Source organism: Somniosus microcephalus, chromosome 15, assembly GCF_052327205.1.
Source record: "Somniosus microcephalus isolate GS21.2 chromosome 15, FLI_Smic_1.0, whole genome shotgun sequence".
Classification (NCBI taxonomy): Eukaryota; Metazoa; Chordata; class Chondrichthyes; order Squaliformes; family Somniosidae; genus Somniosus; species Somniosus microcephalus.
In genome coordinates, this window is record NC_141001.1 from 3,567,323 (window position 1) to 3,589,372 (window position 22,050).

Here is a 22,050-nt window from a genome sequence, read left to right on the forward strand (position 1 = left end):
CTGGGTGACACCACAAGTGATGGAGCGTATGAAACAACTGATGAATTTTGCCATCACGTCTCTGTTTGGACTCTACAGGCAGGAAGAGAAATCGCGGCTCCAAGGGGGTGAGTGAGGGCCGAGGGTTTGAGGTGGGGCGTGCAGAGCAAAAGAGATGGGGGGAGATGGAGAAATACGGAAGAGCAATGTCCCCACCCTGACCCGTCTCTGGGAGGAGGGTCTGGTTTCACAGTAACTGTCCCCACCCTGACCCGTCTCTGGGAGGGTCTGGTTTCACAGTAACTGTCCCCACACTGACCCGTCTCTGGGAGGAGGGTCTGGTTTCACAGTAACTGTCCCCACCCTGACCCGTCTCTGGGAGGGTCTGGTTTCACAGTAACTGTCCCCACACTGACCCGTCTCTGGGAGGAGGGTCTGGTTTCACAGTAACTGTCCCCACCCTGACCCGTCTCTGGGAGGGTCTGGTTTCACAGTAACTGTCCCCACACTGACCCGTCTCTGGGAGGGTCTGGTTTCACAGTAACTGTCCCCACACTGACCCGTCTCTGGGAGGAGGGTCTGGTTTCACAGTAACTGTCCCCACCCTGACCCGTCTCTGGGAGGGTCTGGTTTCACAGTAACTGTCCCCACACTGACCCGTCTCTGGGAGGAGGGTCAGGTTTCACAGTAACTGTCCGCACACTGACCCGTCTCTGGGAGGAGGGTCTGGTTTCACAGTAACTGTCCCCACACTGACCTGTCTCTGGGAGGAGGGTCAGGTTTCACAGTAACTGTCCCCACACTGACCCGTCTCTGAGAGGAGGGTCTGGTTTCACAGTAACTGTCCCCACACTGACCCGTCTCTGGGAGGAGGGTCTGGTTTCACAGTAACTGTCCCCACACTGACCTGTCTCTGGGAGGAGGGTCTGGTTTCACAGTAACTGTCCCCACACTGACCTTCTCTGGGAGGAGGGTCTGCTTTCACAGTAACTGTCCCCACACTGACCCGTCTCTGGGAGGAGGGTCTGGTTTCACAGTAACTGTCCCCACACTGACCCGTCTCTGGGAGGAGGGTCTGGTTTCACAGTAACTGTCCCCACACTGACCTGTCTCTGGGAGGAGGGTCTGGTTTCACAGTAACTGTCCTCACACTGACCTGTCTCTGGGAGGGTCTGGTTTCACAGTAACTGTCCCCACACTGACCCGTCTCTGGGAGGGTCTGGTTTCACAGTAACTGTCCCCACACTGACCTGTCTCTGGGAGGAGGGTCTGCTTTCACAGTAACTGTCCTCACACTGACCCGTCTCTGGGAGGGTCTGGTTTCACAGTAACTGTCCCCACACTGACCCGTCTCTGGGAGGAGGGTCTGGTTTCACAGTAACTGTCCCCACACTGACCCGTCTCTGGGAGGCTGGTCTGGTTTCACAGTAACTGTCCCCACACTGACCTGTCTCTGGGAGGAGGGTCTGGTTTCACAGTAACTGTCCTCACACTGACCCGTCTCTGGGAGGAGGGTCTGCTTTCACAGTAACTGTCCCCACACTGACCTGTCTCTGGGAGGAGGGTCTGGTTTCACAGTAACTGTCCCCACCCTGACCCATCTCTGGGAGGAGGGTCTGGTTTCACAGTAACTGTCCTCACACTGACCCGTCTCTGGGAGGAGGGTCTGGTTTCACAGTAACTGTCCTCACACTGACCTGTCTCTGGGAGGAGGGTCTGGTTTCACAGTAACTGTCCCAACACTGACCCGTCTCTGGGAGGAGGGTCTGGTTTCACAGTAACTGTCCTCACACTGACCCGTCTCTGGGAGGAGGGTCTGGTTTCACAGTAACTGTCCCAACACTGACCCGTCTCTGGGAGGAGGGTCTGGTTTCACAGTAACTGTCCTCACAATACAATACAATACAAATCGCTTTATTGGCATGATAAGGTACATCTTATGTTGCCAAAGCATCAAAATACATTTATGGTTGAACACATAAACGCGGTTCCATTCATACAGTGTATAAACAGGTATATCCCTGAGTTTATAAATATACATTCGCCTTGTTTATATATACTCTTGTCTTAGTTTACTGGTTGTCCCTCTGTTCATGGCAAGCTGTAACATAGTGTGCCGCCAGTGTTACACAGCTTCTCTCCTCCCCCAGTAGGAATGGGAGTTTTTGGTTGTCAGTCAGATTTCTGAATTCAGGGCATATTTGTGAGAATCTTTGGTAGAAATTCTCTCTGATGCCCTGATATTTTCCACAGGCTGTGAGGAAGTGCATCTCTGTCTCAACTACTCCCTGACTGCAGTGAGAGCATATCCTGTCTTCTCTTGGCAGCCTGGTCTGCCTGTGTCTGCCTTTTTCGATCGCTAGGCTATGTTCGCTAAGTCTGTACCTTGTCAAGGTTCTTCTCAGTTTGTTATCCTTTACCATAGGTAATCAGCTATGTTGTATTGTCTGTTTAGGGCCAAGTAGCAATTGAGTTTGCTTTGGGTTTTTGTTGTTTCTGCCCAATATGACAGATATTTTTCCTTTTGCTTAGCGACGATTGTGTTGGGTCGAATACTTTGTGTTACCCTGTCACTGTCCTGGGACTGGTTATTGTTAGTATTGTTATTAGTTACTTTATTGAGTCCCAGGACTAGTTGACTGAGGGTATTCTTCTTTATGGTCAGCTCTTGGCATTTCAGGGCGTCGTAGTGATAGCATTGGGGGTTGCTCATTTGTAGGTGATTCCAAAATTTGGTGGCTCTTTTTTGGATAGTGATTATTAATGGGTATTGGCCTAGTTCCGCCCTGCATGCGTCGTTTACTGTTTTCCTTTGAGTCCGGAGGATACTTTTACAGAATTCCGCATGTAGGATCTCAATTGGGTGTTTGTCCCATTTTGCAAAATCTTGTTGTGTTAGTGGTCCCCAGACCTCACTGCCATAGAGTGCAATTGGTTCAATGACTGATTTGAAAATTTTGAGCCAAATGCTAATTGGGATTTCTATTTGGATTGATTTTTTGATGGCATAGAAAGCCCTTCTTGCTTTCTCTTTCAGTTCATTCACAGCCAGTTTGAAGTTTCCCGTAGAACTGATTTTTAAGCACAAGTATGTGTAGTGAGTGGTTTGTTCAATTTTGGTTGTTCCTACTGTGAAATTTATTGTGGGTCCATGTTGTTTGGATCTTTGCTGGAACACAAGGACTTTGGTTTTTTGGGGATTTATTGTCAGGGCCCAAGTCTGGCAGTACGACTCCAGCAGGTCCAGGTTCTGCTGTAGACCCTCCTCAGTTGGTGACAGCAGAACCAGGTCGTCGGCATAGAGGAGGAATTTAACCTTGGATTCATATAGGGTGAGGCCGGGTGCTGTAGATTGTTCAAGTAGTTTTGCCAATCCATTAATGTAAATATTAAAGAGTGTCGGTGAGATTGGCGAGCCCTGCGTCACCCCCCCGCCCCTGTGGGAAGTATTTTGTTTGTTTGTCTCCAATTTTAACTGCACATTTATTGTTTGTATACATTGATTTAATTACATCATATGTTTTCCCTCCTACCCCGCTTTCGATAAGTTTCAGGAATAAACCGTCATGCCAGATGGAGTCGAAAGCCTTCTGGAAATCTACAAAGCATGCGTAGATTTTGCTTTTGTTATGGTGAACGTGTTTGTCAATTAGGGTCTGTAGGGTGAAGATATGATCGGATGTTCTATAGTTTGGCAGGAATCCAATTTGGCTTTTACTCAAGACATTGTGCTCTTCAAGGAAGTTTATAAGTCTTTTGTTTATGATGCTACAGAATACCTTCCCCAGGTTACTGTTTACACAGATGCCTCGATAGTTGTTTGGGTCGATTTTGTCCCCACTTTTGTATATGGGTGTTATGAGTCCTTTGTTCCAGATGTCAGGGAAATAACCGACACTCAGAACCAAGTTGAAGAGTTTTAGGATAGCCAGTGTCAGTTTGTCGTCTGCGTGTTTAATCATCTCGTTTAGTATGCCGTCTGTCCCGCAAGCTTCTCCTGGTCGCAGGTCCTTGAGTTTTTCAAGAAGTTCTTTTTCTGTTATTATGGCGTCTAGCGGGTTTTGGTTATCTTTTATGGCCATTTCAAGCTTTTCCAGTTTTTTGCGTATTTGGTGTTGCTCTGGTCTTAGTGTGTTTTTCTGGTATAATTTTTCAAAGTGGTTTACCCATGTGTCCCCATTTTGAATGGACAAATCGTCGTGTTGTTTTTTGTGTAGTGTTTTCAAGTTGTCCCAGAAACAATTCGACTCAATGGATTCCTCCATGGAGCTGAGTGTATTCTTAATAAATTGCTCTTTTTTGGTCCTGAGTGTGTTTCTGTATTGTGTTAGCGTCTGACAATAAGTAAGGCGTAATTCCTCGTTTTCTGGATGTCTGTGTTTTTGGTTTGATAGTTTTCTAAGTTTTTTCCTCATGTTATGGCAATCATGGTCAAACCATTTTTCATAGTTTTTTGTTTTGGGTTTGTTCTTGCGAGCTTTCAAGTTTGCATTTGTTGCCAAATTATCAAAAATATTGTTTAGTTTACTAACTGCCCGGTTTACGCCTTCTTTATTGTGAGTGTATATGTTATCCAGAAAGGTGTCTAAGAGAGCTTGAGTTGATGCATTGCTAATTGTTTTCTGGTATTTTTCCGTGTCATTTTTGGCCCATCTGTACGATTTTTTGGTGTTGTACAGTTTACTGGGTTGTGTTTCTATGTTGTTTGTTTCTGTCTTTTTGAGAAACATAGTAATTTGGCTGTGATCTGACAGTGTTGTTTGTGGTTTGACTGTGAATGCTCTGAAAGAGGATGGGTCCAAGTCTGTAATCATATAGTCTACTGTGCTGCAGCCAAGAGGTGAGCAGTAGGTCGATCTTCCTAGGAGGTCTCCTATGAACCTACCATTGACAATGTACAGACCCAGGTTTCGACAGAGCTGTAGTAGCTGTTTACCGTTGGTATTTGACTGCTTGTCGCAGTTATGCCTGTATGGAAGGGAAGGGATGTCAAAGTGGTTATTCCCGAATACGTAATTGTTTCCCTGATTACTGGTGAAGTCTGGTTCTTCGCCCGTTCTTGAATTGAGGTCCCCACAGATCAACACGTTCCCCTGGGCCTGGTATTGGATAATTTCCCCCTCCATGTTGGAGAAGGTGTCCTCTTTGTAGTACGGGGAATCGATTGGAGGGATATAAAGTGCGCAAATGTAAACATCTTGGATGTTTGAGATAATCTCCCTCTCAAGTTTGAGCCACATATGGTTTTCGCCCTTTTTTATAAATTTGATGTAATTCTTAAGTTCTGTTTTAAACCAGATCAGTATGCCTCCGGAGTCTCTGCCTTGGGTTACACTTGGTAATTTATTGGAGGGGACCACTAGCTCAGTGTACCCTTGGGGACAGCCGGTGTGTCCTTTTCCTTTATACCAAGTTTCCTGTAAAATGATAATATCTAGGTCTTTAGTTTCCTCTATGAACTCTGGGGTCCTACTCTTCACTTCTCGCAGTGAAGAGCGTAGACCTTGGATATTCCAGGTCGAGATATATAAAGATTTCATGTTAAGTTTTATCTTTTTCTATGATAGGTTAAAGAGTGGTACGTGTTTGTCGTGTCTAAGTGTGGGGGAAAAAAAAGATCACCCCAGTTGTCTACAAAAGTTAATACAATTTGGTTACAGTTCTTTCTATTAATTAGTCCTTGATCCATAAGGCGGAAGTAGATGCTGCTGCACATCTGCTTATTGTCTCTTAATGGATTGTTTCTGTCTGAGGTATTGCGTACGTCCTGTGCATCTCTCCCTCTGTCTGGCTGGTAGCGGTCCTATTCCCCTGTGGGACAGGAGTGGTGCAGGTCTGATAATGTTGTTTTGCATGGGGATCCTCTCCGGTCTCGGTTGGTGTGGTGGTGGTCTTTGTAGTGTTCCTGATATGTACCCCGCTGATCTCTGGTGGTCGGGGGGGGGTCCTCTTGGAGTCTGGGTATGGACCCGGTTAAAAGCGACGTCCTTCAGGGCTTTAGCAAAGATCGATATTTTTTGCCTTTGGATGTGGACGTGGTCGTAAAGACATTCTTCATCGAGGGTGGGGTGTTGGGCCAGGTGTACGTTGTGGTTTGATTCGCATTCTGTTGCTATGCTGGCATTTATCTCATGAATTGTGTTGTTGTTGAAGTCTGTTCTCGGCAATATTGTGGAAACAGTGATTCTAGTGTTTGGAAATGTACTGCTTGCCTTCCTAATCATTGCTCTGAGCGATGTTGCTACCTCTTTCTGTTTGGCCTTTAGGTCATTTGTGCCCGTGTGTATTATTATGTGTTGGGGGGAGCCTAATCTGGCTTTGGTCAGCCATCCCATGGCTCTGTCTGTTGTTGGGCACCAAATCTTTTCTACTTTACTTCTAGGGAAGAGCTTTTTCTCCCATAGAAATTTCCCATTTGAGTCTATGAGTATTACGACGTCAGCCTTGTTTGTGTTTACTGTCTGGTGGCTTTCGCCTGGACTCATAGTGTGTGTGCTGGGCTGGGGTGTCTGGTGTGTGCGTACCTCTTGTGAGCGGCTCGCTTGTGGTTCCATGGTGGTGGGGGAAGATTGCGAGTCAGTATGCTGGTCGGTCTGTGTGGCACCCCTTGTATTGTGTGTCTGTTGCTTTTGTTCCGTGTGGGAGTGCAGCCGTTCCGTCCGGCTCTGTCTTGTCTTATCTCTAGTCTCTGGTTGCTGGTCTAATGGTGTTTTCTCTCCTCTATGGCTCTCTTCTTTTTCCTGCAGCTCTTTCACCTGATTCTTAAGTAGATTCACCTGGTTATCAAGTCTATTCAGCTCTCTCTTGTGTCTCTCCCTCTCCTGCTTTTGTTTGTCATTCAATTTGAGGACCTCCTCTCTAAGTTTAACCATCTCTATCTCTAATTGATTAAATTTATCTTTTGGTTGTATCTGGCTGTGTGATCCCGGGGTATGTGTCTGGTCGGCCCTGGAAGGCTCACTCACTTCCTGGCTAAGCTGGTCGGCCCTGGAAGGCTCACTCACTTCCTGGCTATGCTGCTCTTCTCTTGGTGGGCTGGGAATGGTAGGGGAACTATATGTGGCTTCCTCCGTGGTAGTTATGCTGGGGTTTGTCAGTTGTATCGTGTGGCTGTGGTTCCCCGGGGTTAGTGTCTGGTTTGAACTGTGTGGCTCGTTCATCCCTTGACCATGCAGATTTTCTCCTGGTAAGTTGTCAATGTTGGGGGGAGTGCGGGCCACTCTGGGGCTGTTCATTCCCCTCGTAGTTGATCTTTTCAGTGTCCTGAAGGCCGTTGCAAATTTGTCGAGGTTGCCTTGCACTAATATTGTTCCGGTATTGTACGCGTTGACAGTCGTGATTGAACTGTCTCCTGGTGTGTTAATTTTCATTATGGACCCATTTGCGGTATTTTTTAGCTTAACACTGGTATAGTGTGATTTTATTGCTCTGATCCAAGCCGCTGGCTGATCTGAGTAGAATATGAGGTTACTTTTTGTCCCATTGTTGTAACAGTCAGTAAAGAGAGTTTCTGGTTTTTCTCTCATCTGAGCATGCTTGATCGTTTTTATAGCTTTTTTTTGTGGTGTTGGGGGGAATCTGGAAGCGGGGCTGTTGTGGATCTTCTGATTCGCTCATTTTTGGTAAAGTATTGTTGATCTTAGAATAAGCTTTTCTGGTGCCCCGGGTTTGGTGTTACCCTCTCCCTGTTCGCGAACTTTCCCGGTCCCCCTCTCCGACCCCGTGGTCCCTGGGCCTCGGCTCCTGGGTTCACCCTTCTCAGGTCTGAGTCTGTGAGCCACTGTTTCCCGGTGCCTTCGGGCTGTTCCCCTCCCCCTCAGAGGTCTCTGGGCCTCTGTTTCGGCCTGGCTCCTCGGGCCTTTCCCTGGGCCTCCCTCCCTGGGCCCTGTACTCACGGTCTTGGTTGCGAGCCTTCTGGTTGCTCTCCTTCTCCTCAGAGGTCTCTGTGCCTGCTGGCCTGGCTCCTCGGGCCTTTCCCGTGCTGGATTGTTGGGCTGTGGCCCGAGTCCCCTCGGCTGTGCTGATTGCTGGATTTCCGGGCTGCGTTCCGAATCTCCTCGGCTGTGCCGATTTCTGCGATGCGGCCCGAGTCCTCTCCGCTGTGCCGATTGCCGGGCTGCGTTCCGGATCTCCTCGGCTGTGCCGATTTCTGGGATGCGGCCCGAGTCCTCTCCGCTGTGCCCGTTGCCGGGTTGCGTTCCGATTTCTGGGATGCGGCCCGAGTCCCCTCGGCTGTGCCGGTTGCTGGACCGCTGGGCTGCGGCCCGAGTCACCTCGCCTCCTCGAACTCTGTCCCGATGCCGCCGACTCAACCGCCGCTGCTGAAGCCCCGTGTGGCTGCCGTTCACTGGTTTGTGTAGTTCTTCTCTTGTTTCTTTTTTTTTTTTGCTTTGGCTTTTTTTTCCCCTCTATTTTCCTCTGGGTTTTTTTTTCTTTGGTAGTCTTTCTGGCGGTCTTTTCCTTCTCTACTTTGTCCAGACTAATCTAAACTTAAACTAAACTAAACTAAACTAACTTAACTAGAACTAAATTTAATTTTAAAACCTTTTAAAAATTGAAATGAAATGAACCCGTCTCTGGGAGGAGGGTCTGGTTTCACAGTAACTGTCCCAACACTGACCCGTCTCTGGGAGGAGGGTCTGGTTTCACAGTAACTGTCCCCACACTGACCCGTCTCTGGGAGGAGGGTCTGGTTTCACAGTAACTGTCCCCACACTGACCCGTCTCTGGGGGGGGTCTGGTTTCACAGTAACTGTCCCCACACTGACCGTCTCTGGGAGGGCCTGGTTTCACAGTAACTGTCCCCACACTGACCCGTCTCTGGGAGGAGGGTCTGGTTTCACAGTAACTGCCCCCACACTGACCGTCTCTGGGAGGGTCTGGTTTCACAGCAACTGTCCCCACACTGACCCGTCTCTGGGAGGAGGGTCTGGTTTCACAGTAACTGTCCCCACACTGACCCGTCTCTGGGAGGAGAGTCTAGTTTCACAGTAACTGTCCTCACACTGACCCGTCTCTGGGAGGAGGGCCTGGTTTCACAGGAACTGTCCCCAGACTGACCCGTCTCTGGGAGGAGGGTCTGGTTTCACAGTAACTGGCCCCACACTGACCCGTCTCTTGGAGGAGGGTCTGGTTTCACAGTAACTGTCCCCACACTGACCCGTCTCTGGGAGGAGGGTCTGGTTTCACAGTAACTGTCCCCACACTGACTCGTCTCTGGGAGGGCCTGGTTTCACAGTAACTGTCCCCACACTGACCCGTCTCTGGGAGGAGGGCCTGGTTTCACAGTAACTGTCCCCACACTGACTCGTCTCTGGGAGGAGGGTCTGCTTTCACAGAAACTGTCCTCACACTGACCCGTCTCTGGGAGGATGGTCTGGTTTCACCGTAACTGCCCCCACACCAATTAGATTAATTAATTCAGATGTAGTCCGTGGCCAGGGTCAGGATGGTGTGACTAGAAGTGAGGCAGGTACGGGGATCCAGGAGGTAGTGTTGGAGGAGCCGCAGCCCTTGCTCTTGTCCAACAGGTTTGAGGCTCTTACTCCCTGTGAGGATGGGAACAGGGGCTGCGGGGAGGATGAGCAACCTGGCCACAGCACCGTGGAACGGGGGGCCATTCAAGTGGGGGTAGTTAAAAGAAATGTTGTAGTGGTAGGTGATACTATCGGTAGGGGGATAGATAGAGTTCCTTGCAGCCGAGAGCCCCGAAGGCTGTGTTGCCTGCCCGGTGCCAGGGTTAAGGACATCTCCTCTGGGCTGGAGAGAAACTTGGAGTGGGAGGGGGAGGATCCAGTTGTCGTGGTCCATGTTGCTACCAACGACATAGATAGGACAAGGAAGGAGGTTCTGCTGAGGGAGTTTGAGCAGCTAGGGGCCAAATTAAAAAGCAGAACCACAAGGGTAATAATCTCTGGATTACTACCTGAGCCACGTGCAAATTTGGCTAGGGTAAATAAAATTAGAGAGTTAAATGCGTGGCTCAAAGACTGGTGTGGGAGAAATGGGTTTTGCTTCCTGGGACACCGGCATCAGTACTGGGACGGGAGAGAGCTGTTCCGTTGGGACGGACTTCACTTGGCCAGTGCTGGGACTAGAATCCTGGCGAATCGAATAACTAGGGCTGTAGAGAGGGCTTTAAACTAATTAGTGGGGGGAGGTTTTAAGAGAGCGAAAAATAAAAATGACAGCGGAGAAGGCAATAGAGCAAGGTAGCAGTAGGGGAATTAAAAACCAGAGTGTGTCAGGAAGGGACAGAATGTATAATGATAAAGGTAAAGTAGTAAAAGGGGTAAAAGCAGGAATAAATTGTCAGAAAACATATTTGAAAGTTCTTTATCTGAATGCACGCAGCATTCGTAACAAAATTGATGAGTTGACGGTACAAATAACTACACATGGGTGTGATCTGGTGGCCATTACGGAAACATGGCTGCAAGATAATCATGACTGGGAACTAAACATACAAGGGTATTTGACAATTAGGAAGGACAGACAGGAAGGAAAGGGAGGTGGGGTTGCTATGTTAATCAAGGATGGAATCACTGCAATAGTCAGAAATGATATTGGGTCAAAGGATCAGGATAGTGAAACAGTTTGGGTGGAGATAAGGAATAATAAGGGGAAAAAGTCACTAGTGGGCGTAGTCTATAGGCCTCCTAACAGTTGCAACTCTGTTGGTCGGAGTATAAATCAGGAAATAGCTGGGGCTTGTAATAAGGGAACAGCTATAATCATGGGGGATTTTAACTTTCATATTGACTGGACTAATCAAATTGGGCATGGCAACATTGAGGAAGAGTTCATAGAGTGTATTAGGGATGGGTTCCTTGAGCAGTATGTAACTGAACCAACCAGGGGGCAGGCAATCTTAGATCTGGTCCTGTGTAATGAGACAGGATTAATAAAAAATGTCCTAGTAAAGGATCCCTTTGGAATGAGTGACCATAATATGATTGAATTCCAAATTCAGTTTGAGGGTGAGAGAGTTGGATCTCAAACCAGCGTACTAAGCTTAAATAAAGGAGACTATGAAGGTATGAGAGTAGAATTGACTAAAGTGGACTGGGAAAACAGATTAAAGTGTAAGACGGTACAAGAGCAGTGGTCTACATTTAAGGAGATATTTCACATCTTTCAAGATAAATATATTCCACTGAGGAAAAAGGGGAGTAAAAGAAAAGACAGCCATCCGTGGCTTAGTAAAGTAATAAAGGATAGTATTCGACTGAAAACAAGGGCATATAAAGTAGCCAAATCTAGTGGGAGGATAGAAGATTGGGAAGCATTTAAAAGCCAGCAAACAATAACTAAAAGATTAATTAAGAAAGGGAAGATAGATTATGAAAGTAAACTAGCAAAAAATATAAAAACAGATAGCAAGAGTTTCTACAGCTATATAAAAAGAAAAAGGGTGGCTAAAGTGAACGTTGGTCCCTTAGAGGATGGGACCGGGAAACTAATGGTGGGGAACATGGAGATGGCAAAGACGCTGAACAAATATTTTGTATCAGTCTTTACAGTAGAGGACACTAAAAATATCCCAACACTGGACAAACAGGGGGCAATTGCGGGGGAGGAGCTAAACACGATTAAAATCACTAAAGAGATGGTACTCTGTAAAATAATGGGACTTAAGGCGGATAAACCCCCCGGACCTGATGGCCTACATCCTAGGGTCTTGAGAGAAGTGGCGGTAGGGATTGTGGATGCATTGGTGATCATTTTCCAGAACTCCCTGGACTCAGGAAAGGTCCCGGCAGATTGGAAAACTGCTAATGCAACACCCTTATTTAAGAAGGGAAGTAGACAAAAAGCTGGAAACTATAGACCAGTTAGCCTAACATCTGTGGTTGGCAAAATGTTGGAGTCCATTATTAAGGAAACAGTAACAGAGCATTTGGATAAACATAATTTAATAGGACAGAGTCAGCATGGTTTTACGAAGGGGAAGTCATGTTTGACAAATTTGCTCGAATTCTTTGAGGATGTAACATACAGGGTGGATAAAGGGGAACCAGTGGATGTAGTGTATTTAGACTTCCGAAAGGCATTTGACAAGGTTCCACACAAAAGATTACTGATCAAGATAAGAAAGCACGGGATTGGGGGTAATATACTGGCATGGGTGGAAGATTGGCTATCTAACAGAAAACAAAGAGTTGGGATAAATGGTTCGTTCTCGGGCTGGCAATCAGTAACTAGTGGTGTTCCGCAGGGGTCAGTGCTGGGACCCCAACTCTTTACAATCTATATTAACGATTTGGAGGAAGGGACCGAGTGCAACATATCCAAGTTTGCCGACGATACAAAGATGGGAGGGAAAGCAGTGAGTGAGGAGGACATAAAAAACCTGCAAAAGGACATAGACAGGCTAAGTGAGTGGGCAGAGATTTGGCAGATGCAATATAATGTTGGAAAGTGTGAGGTTATGCACTTTGGCAGAAAAAATCAAAGAGCAAGTTATAATCTAAATGGAGAGAAACTGCAAAGTGCTACAGTACAAAGGGATCTGGGGGTCCTGGTGCATGAAACACAAAAAGTTAGTATGCAGGTGCAGCAGGTGATCAGGAAGGCCAATGGAATCTTGGCTTTTACTGCAAGGGGGATGGAGTATAAAAACAGGGAAGTCTTGCTGCAGTTATACAGGGTATTGGTGAGGCCACACCTGGAATACTGCGTGCAGTTTTGGTTTCCATATTTAAGAAAAGATATACTTGCTCTCGAGGCGGCTCAGAGAAGGTTCACTCGGTTGATTCCGGAGATGAGGGGGTTGACGTATGAGGAAAGGTTGAGTAGGTTGGGACTCTACTCATTGGAGTTCAGAAGAATGAGAGGCGATCTTATCGAAACATATAAGATTGTGAGGGGGCTTGATCAGGTGGATGCGGTGAGGATGTTTCCACTGATGGGTGAGACTAGAAATAGGGGGCATAATCTTAGAATAAGGGGCTGCCCTTTCAAAACTGAGATGAGGGGAAACTTCTTCACTCAGAGGGTAGTAAATCTATGGAATTTGCTACCCCAGAGAGCTGTGGAAGCTGCAACATTAAATAAATTAAAAATGGAGATAGACATTTTCCTAGCAGATAAGAGAATTAGGGGTTACGGGGAGAGGGCAGGGAAGTGGACGTGAGTCTAGATTCAGATCAGCCATCATCCTATTGAATGGCGGAGCAGACCCGAGGGGCCGTATGGCCTACTCCTGCTCCTATTTCTTATGTTCTTATGTTCACACTGACCTTCTCTGGTAGGAGGGTCTGGTTTCACAGTAACTGTCCTCACACTGACCCGTCTCTGGGAGGGTCTGGTTTCACAGTAACTGTCCCCACACTGACCCGTCTCTGGGAGGGTCTGGTTTCACAGTAACTGTCCCCACACTGACCCGTCTCTGGGAGGAGGGTCTGGTTTCACAGTAACTGTCCTCACACTGACCCGTCTCTGGGAGGGTCTGGTTTCACAGTAACTGTCCCCACACTGACCCGTCTCTGGGAGGAGTGTCTGGTTTCACAGTAACTGTCCTCACACTGACCCGTCTCTGGGAGGAGGGTGTGGTTTCACAGTAACTGTCCTCACACTGACCCGTCTCTGGGAGGAGGGTCTGGTTTCACAGTAACTGTCCCCACACTGACCCGTCTCTGGGAGGAGGGTCTGGTTTCACAGTAACTGCCCCCACACTGACCCGTCTCTGGGAGGAGGGTCTGGTTTCACAGTACAATACAATACAAATCGCTTTATTGGCATGATAAGGTACATCTTATGTTGCCAAAGCATCAAAATACATTTATGGTTGAACACATAAACGCGGTTCCATTCATACAGTGTATAAACAGGTATATCCCTGAGTTTATAAATATATTTTCGCTTTGTTTATATATACTCTTGTCTTAGTTTACTGGTTGTCCCTCTGTTCATGGCAAGCTGTAACATAGTGTGCCGCCAGTGTTACACAGCTTCTCTCCTCCCCCAGTAGGAATGGGAGTTTTTGGTTGTCAGTCAGATTTCTGAATTCAGGGCATATTTGTGAGAATTTTTGATAGAAATTCTCTCTGATGCCCTGATATTTTCCACAGGCTGTGAGGAAGTGCATCTCTGTCTCAACTACTCCCTGACTGCAGTGAGAGCATATCCTGTCTTCTCTTGGCAGCCTGGTCTGCCTGTGTCTGCCTTTTTCGATCGCTAGGCTATGTTCGCTAAGTCTGTACCTTGTCAAGGTTCTTCTCAGTTTGTTATCCTTTACCATGGTCAGGTAATCAGCTATGTTGTATTGTCTGTTTAGGGCCAAGTAGCAATTGAGTTTGCTTTGGGTTTTTGTTGTTTCTGCCCAATATGACAGATATTTTTCCTTTTGCTTAGCGACGATTGTGTTGGGTCGAATTCTTTGTGTTACCCTGTCACTGTCCTGGGGCTGGTTATTGTTAGTATTGTTATTAGTTACTTTATTGAGTCCCAGGACTAGTTGACTGAGGGTATTCTTCTTTATGGTCAGCTCTTGGCATTTCAGGGCGTCGTAGTGATAGCATTGGGGGTTGCTCATTTGTAGGTGATTCCAAAATTTGGTGGCTCTTTTTTGGATAGTGATTATTAATGGGTATTGGCCTAGTTCCGCCCTGCATGCGTTGTTTACTGTTTTCCTTTGAGTCCGGAGGATACTTTTACAGAATTCCGCATGTAGGATCTCAATTGGGTGTTTGTCCCATTTTGCAAAATCTTGTTGTGTTAGTGGTCCCCAGACCTCACTGCCATAGAGTGCAATTGGTTCAATTACTGATTTGAAAATTTTGAGCCAAATGCTAATTGGGATTTCTATTTGGATTGATTTTTTGATGGCATAGAAAGCCCTTCTTGCTTTCTCTTTCAGTTCATTCACAGCCAGTTTGAAGTTTCCCGTAGAACTGATTTTTAAGCCCAAGTATGTGTAGTGAGTGGTTTGTTCAATTTTGGTTGTTCCTACTGTGAAATTTATTGTGGGTCCATGTTGTTTGGATCTTTGCTGGAACACAAGGACTTTGGTTTTTTGGGGATTTATTGTCAGGGCCCAAGTCTGGCAGTACGACTCCAGCAGGTCCAGGTTCTGCTGTAGACCCTCCTTAGTTGGTGACAGCAGAACCAGGTCGTCGGCATAGAGGAGGAATTTAACCTTGGATTCATATAGGGTGAGGCCGGGTGCTGTAGATTGTTCAAGTAGTTTTGCCAATCCATTAATGTAAATATTAAAGAGTGTCGGTGAGATTGGCGAGCCCTGCGTCACCCCCCGCCCCTGTGGGAAGTATTTTGTTTGTTTGTCTCCAATTTTAACTGCACATTTATTGTTTGTATACATTGATTTAATTACATCATATGTTTTACCTCCTACCCCGCTTTCGATAAGTTTCAGGAATAAACCGTCATGCCAGATGGAGTCGAAAGCCTTCTGGAAATCTACAAAGCATGCGTAGATTTTGCTTTTGTTATGGTGAACGTGTTTGTCAATTAGGGTCTGTAGGGTGAAGATATGATCGGATGTTCTATAGTTTGGCAGGAATCCAATTTGGCTTTTACTCAAGACATTGTGCTCTTCAAGGAAGTTTATAAGTCTTTTGTTTATGATGCTCCAGAATACCTTCCCCAGGTTACTGTTTACACAGATGCCTCGATAGTTGTTTGGGTCGATTTTGTCCCCACTTTTGTATATGGGTGTTATGAGTCCTTTGTTCCAGATGTCAGGGAAATAACCGACACTCAGAACCAAGTTGAAGAGTTTTAGGATAGCCAGTTTCAGTTTGTCGTCTGCGTGTTTGATCATCTCGTTTAGTATGCTGTCTGTCCCGCAAGCTTTTCCTGGTCGCAGGTCCTTGAGTTTTTCAAGAAGTTCTTTTTCTGTTATTATGGCGTCTAGCGGGTTTTGGTTATCTTTTATGGCCATTTCAAGCTTTTCAAGTTTTTTGCGTATTTGGTGTTGCTCTGGTCCTAGTGTGTTTTTCTGGTATAATTTTTCAAAGTGGTTTACCCATGTGTCCCCATTTTGAATGGACAAATCGTCGTGTTGTTTTTTGTGTAGTGTTTTCAAGTTGTCCCAGAAACAATTCGACTCAATGGATTCCTCCATGGAGCTGAGTGTATTCTTAATAAATTGCTCTTTTTTGGTCCTGAGTGTGTTTCTGTATTGTGTTAGCGTCTGACAATAAGTAAGGCGTAATTCCTCGTTTTCTGGATGTCTGTGTTTTTGGTTTGATAGTTTTCTAAGTTTTTTCCTCATGTTATGGCAATCATGGTCAAACCATTTTTCATAGTTTTTTGTTTTGGGTTCTTGCGAGCTTTCAAGTTTGCATTTGTTGCCAAATTATCAAAAATATTGTTTAGTTTACTAACTGCCCGGTTTACGCCTTCTTTATTGTGAGTGTATATGTTATCCAGAAAGGTGTCTAAGAGAGCTTGAGTTGATGCATTGCTAATTGTTTTCTGGTATTTTTCCGTGTCGTTTTTGGCCCATCTGTACGATTTGTTGGTGTTGTACAGTTTACTGGGTTGTGTTTCTATGTTGTTTGTTTCTGTCTTTTTGAGAAACATAGTAATTTGGCTGTGATCTGACAGTGTTGTTTGTGGTTTGACTGTGAATGCTCTGAAAGAGGATGGGTCCAAGTCTGTAATCATATAGTCTACTGTGCTGCAGCCAAGAGGTGAGCAGTAGGTCGATCTTCCTAGGAGGTCTCCTATGAACCTACCATTGACAATGTACAGACCCAGGTTTCGACAGAGCTGTAGTAGCTGTTTACCGTTGGTATTTGACTGCTTGTCGCAGTTATGCCTGTATGGAAGGGAAGGGATGTCAAAGTGGTTATTCCCGAATACGTAATTGTTTCCCTGATTATTGGTGAAGTCTGGTTCTTCGCCCGTTCTTGAATTGAGGTCCCCACAGATCAACACGTTCCCCTGGGCCTGGTATTGGATAATTTCCCCCTCCATGTTGGAGAAGGTGTCCTCTTTGTAGTACGGGGAATCGATTGGAGGGATATAAAGTGCGCAAATGTAAACATCTTGGGTGTTTGAGATAATCTCCCTCTCAAGTTTGAGCCACATATGGTTTTCGCCCTTTTTTATAAATTTGATGTAATTCTTAAGTTCTGTTTTAAACCAGATCAGTATGCCTCCGGAGTCTCTGCCTTGGGTTACACTTGGTAATTTATTGGAGGGGACCACTAGCTCAGTGTACCCTTGGGGACAGCCGGTGTGTCCTTTTCCTTTATACCAAGTTTCCTGTAAAATGATAATATCTAGATCTTTAGTTTCCTCTATGAACTCTGGGGTCCTACTCTTCACTTCTCGCAGTGAAGAGCGTAGACCTTGGATATTCCAGGTCGAAATATATAAAGATTTCATGTTAAGTTTTATCTTTTTCTATGATAGGTTAAAGAGTGGTACGTGTTTGTCGTGTCTAAGTGTGGGGGAAAAAAAAGATCACCCCAGTTGTCTACAAAAGTTAATACAATTTGGTTACAGTTCTTTCTATTAATTAGTCCTTGATCCATAAGGCGGAAGTAGATGCTGCTGCACATCTGCTTATTGTCTCTTAATGGATTGTTTCTGTCTGAGGTATTGCGTACGTCCTGTGCATCTCTCCCTCTGTCTGGCTGGTAGCGGTCCTATTCCCCTGTGGGACAGGAGTGGTGCAGGTCTGATAATGTTGTTTTGCATGGGGATCCTCTCCGGTCTCGGTTGGTGTGGTGGTGGTCTTTGTAGTGTTCCTGATATGTACCCCGCTGATCTCTGGTGGTCGGGGGGGGGTCCTCTTGGAGTCTGGGTATGGACCCGGTTAAAAGCGACGTCCTTCAGGGCTTTAGCAAAGATCGATATTTTTTGCCTTTGGATGTGGACGTGGTCGTAAAGACATTCTTCATCGAGGGTGGGGTGTTGGGCCAGGTGTACGTTGTGGTTTGATTCGCATTCTGTTGCTATGCTGGCATTTATCTCATGAATTGTGTTGTTGTTGAAGTCTGTTCTCGGCAATATTGTGGAAACAGTGATTCTAGTGTTTGGAAATGTACTGCTTGCCTTCCTAATCATTGCTCTGAGCGATGTTGCTACCTCTTTCTGTTTGGCCTTTAGGTCATTTGTGCCCGTGTGTATTATTATGTGTTGGGGGGAGCCTAATCTGGCTTTGGTCAGCCATCCCATGGCTCTGTCTGTTGTTGGGCACCAAATCTTTTCTACTTTACTTCTAGGGAAGAGCTTTTTCTCCCATAGAAATTTCCCATTTGAGTCTATGAGTATTACGACGTCAGCCTTGTTTGTGTTTACTGTCTGGTGGCTTTCGCCTGGACTCATAGTGTGTGTGCTGGGCTGGGGTGTCTGGTGTGTGCGTACCTCTTGTGAGCGGCTCGCTTGTGGTTCCATGGTGGTGGGGGAAGATTGCGAGTCAGCATGCTGGTCGGTCTGTGTGGCACCCCTTGTATTGTGTGTCTGTTGCTTTTGTTCCGTGTGGGAGTGCAGCCGTTCCGTCCGGCTCTGTCTTGTCTTATCTCTAGTCTCTGGTTGCTGGTCTAATGGTGTTTTCTCTCCTCTATGGCTCTCTTCTTTTTCCTGCAGCTCTTTCACCTGATTCTTAAGTAGATTCACCTGGTTATCAAGTCTATTCAGCTCTCTCTTGTGTCTCTCCCTCTCCTGCTTTTGTTTGTCATTCAATTTGAGGACCTCCTCTCTATGTTTAACCATCTCTATCTCTAATTGATAAAATTTATCTTTTGGTTGTATCTGGCTGTGTGATCCCGGGGTATGTGTCTGGTCGGCCCTGGAAGGCTCACTCACTTCCTGGCTAAGCTGGTCGGCCCTGGAAGGCTCACTCACTTCCTGGCTATGCTGCTCTTCTCTTGGTGGGCTGGGAATGGTAGGGGAACTATGTGTGGCTTCCTCCGTGGTAGTTATGCTGGGGTTTGTCAGTTGTATCGTGTGGCTGTGGTTCCCCGGGGTTAGTGTCTGGTTTGAACTGTGTGGCTCGTTCATCCCTTGACCATGCAGATTTTCTCCTGGTAAGTTGTCAATGTTGGGGGGAGTGCGGGCCACTCTGGGGCTGTTCATTCCCCTCGTAGTTGATCTTTTCAGTGTCCTGAAGGCCGTTGCAAATTTGTCGAGGTTGCCTTGCACTAATATTGTTCCGGTATTGTACGCGTTGACAGTCGTGATTGAACTGTCTCCTGGTGTGTTAATTTTCATTATGGACCCATTTGCGGTATTTTTTAGCTTAACACTGGTATAGTGTGATTTTATTGCTCTGATCCAAGCCGCTGGCTGATCTGAGTAGAATATGAGGTTACTTTTTGTCCCATTGTTGTAACAGTCAGTAAAGAGAGTTTCTGGTTTTTCTCTCATCTGAGCATGCTTGATCGTTTTTATAGCTTTTTTTGTGGTGTTGGGGGGAATCTGGAAGCGGGGCTGTTGTGTCCTCACACTGACCCGTCTCTGGGAGGAGGGTCTGGTTTCACAGTAACTGTCCCCACACTGACCCGTCTCTGGGAGGAGGGTCTGGTTTCACAGTAACTGTCCCCACACTGACCCGTCTCTGGGAGGAGTGTCTGGTTTCACAGTAACTGTCCTCACACTGACCCGTCTCTGGGAGGAGGGTCTGGTTTCACAGTAACTGTCCTCACACTGACCCGTCTCTGGGAGGAGGGTCTGGTTTCACAGTAACTGTCCCCACACTGACCCGTCTCTGGGAGGAGGGTCTGGTTTCACAGTAACTGTCCTCACACTGACCCGTCTCTGGGAGGGTCTGGTTTCACAGTAACTGTCCTCACACTGACCCGTCTCTGGGAGGAGGGTCTGGTTTCACAGTAACTGTCCCCACACTGACCCGTCTCTGGGAGGAGGGTCTGGTTTCACAGTAACTGTCCCCACACTGACCCGTCTCTGGGAGGAGGGTCTGGTTTCACAGTAACTGTCCTCACACTGACCCGTCTCTGGGAGGGTCTGGTTTCACAGTAACTGTCCCCACACTGACCCGTCTCTGGGAGGAGGGTCTGGTTTCACAGTAACTGTCCCCACACTGACCCGTCTCTGGGAGGAGGGTCTGGTTTCACAGTAACTGTCCTCACACTGACCCGTCTCTGGGAGGGTCTGGTTTCACAGTAACTGTCCCCACACTGACCCGTCTCTGGGAGGAGGGTCTGGTTTCACAGTAACTGTCCACACACTGACCTGTCTCTGGGAGGAGGGTCTGGTTTCACAGTAACTGTCCACACACTGACCTGTCTCTGGGAGGAGGGTCTGGTTTCACCGTAACTGTCCCCACACTGACTCGTCTCTGGGAGGAGGGTCTGGTTTCACAGTAACTGTCCCCACACTGACTCGTCTCTGGGAGGAGGGTCTGGTTTCACAGTAACTGTCCTCACACTGACTCGTCTCTGGGAGGAGGGTCTGGTTTCACAGTAACTGTCCTCACACTGACTCGCCTCTGGGAGGAGGGTCTGGTTTCATAGTAACTGTCCTCACACTGACCCGTCTCTGGGAGGAGGGTCTGGTTTCACCGTAACTGTCCTCACACTGACTCGTCTCTGGGAGGAGGGTCTGGTTTCACAGTAACTGTCCCCACACTGACCCGTCTCTGGGAGGAGGGTCTGGTTTCACAGTAACTGTCCCCACACTGACCCATCTCTGGGAGGAGGGTCTGGTTTCACAGTAACTGTCCCCACACTGACTCGTCTCTGGGAGGAGGGTCTGGTTTCACAGTAACTGTCCTCACACTGACTCGCCTCTGGGAGGAGGGTCTGGTTTCACAGTAACTGTCCCCACACTGACCCGTCTCTGGGAGGAGGGTCTGGTTTCACAGTAACTGTCCCCACACTGACCCGTCTCTGGGAGGAGGGTCTGGTTTCACAGTAACTGTCCTCACACTGACTCGCCTCTGGGAGGAGGGTCTGGTTTCACAGTAACTGTCCCCACACTGACTCGCCTCTGGGAGGAGGGTCTGGTTTCACAGTAACTGTCCTCACACTGACTCGTCTCTGGGAGGAGGGTCTGGTTTCACAGTAACTGTCCTCACACTGACTCGCCTCTGGGAGGAGGGTCTGGTTTCATAGTAACTGTCCTCACACTGACCCGTCTCTGGGAGGAGGATCTGGTTTCACAGTAACTGTCCCCACACTGACCCGTCTCTGGGAGGAGGGTCTGGTTTCACAGTAACTGTCCTCACACTGACTCGCCTCTGGGAGGGTCTGGTTTCACAGTAACTGTCCTCACACTGACCTGTCTCTGGGAGGAGGGTCTGGTTTCACAGTAACTGTCCTCACACTGACTCGTCTCTGGGAGGAGGGTCTGGTTTCACAGTAACTGTCCTCACACTGACCCGTCTCTGGGAGGAGGGTCTGGTTTCACAGTAACTGTCCCCACACTGACCCGTCTCTGGGAGGAGGGTCTGGTTTCACAGTAACTGTCCCCACACTGACCTGTCTCTGGGAGGAGGGTCTGGTTTCACAGTAACTGTCCTCACACTGACTCGCCTCTGGGAGGAGGGTCTGGTTTCATAGTAACTGTCCCCACACTGACCCGTCTCTGGGAGGAGGGTCTGGTTTCACAGTAACTGTCCTCACACTGACTCGCCTCTGGGAGGAGGGTCTGGTTTCATAGTAACTGTCCTCACACTGACCCGTCTCTGGGAGGAGGGTCTGGTTTCACAGTAACTGTCCCCACACTGACTCGTCTCTGGGAGGAGGGTCTGGTTTCACAGTAACTGTCCTCACACTGACCCGTCTCTGGGAGGAGGGTCTGGTTTCATAGTAACTGTCCTCACCCTGACCCGTCTCTGGGAGGAGGGTCTGGTTTCATAGTAACTGTCCTCACACTGACCCGTCTCTGGGAGGAGGGTCTGGTTTCACAGTAACTGTCCCCACACTGACCCGTCTCTGGGAGGAGGGTCTGGTTTCACAGTAACTGCCCCCACACTGACCCGTCTCTGGGAGGAGGGTCTGGTTTCATAGTAACTGTCCTCACACTGACCCGTCTCTGGGAGGAGGGTCTGGTTTCATAGTAACTGTCCTCACACTGACCCGTCTCTGGGAGGAGGGTCTGGTTTCACAGTAACTGCCCCCACACTGACCCGTC

General features: G+C 47.5%; 1 protein-coding gene across 1 annotated transcript in view; it reads left to right on the plus strand.

Annotated features, from left to right (window-relative positions):
* The window catches only part of LOC147106505 (lysosomal acid phosphatase-like), a gene marked incomplete at its 5' end in the record, with an annotated part of 147,412 nt that overhangs the window by 104,867 nt on the left and 20,495 nt on the right, over positions 1–22,050 (plus strand). The window contains one exon of the mRNA XM_086008460.1: positions 8–107. Coding sequence (XP_085864586.1) covers positions 8–107 — 100 coding nt within the window. The remainder of the gene's footprint in view (positions 1–7; positions 108–22,050) is intronic.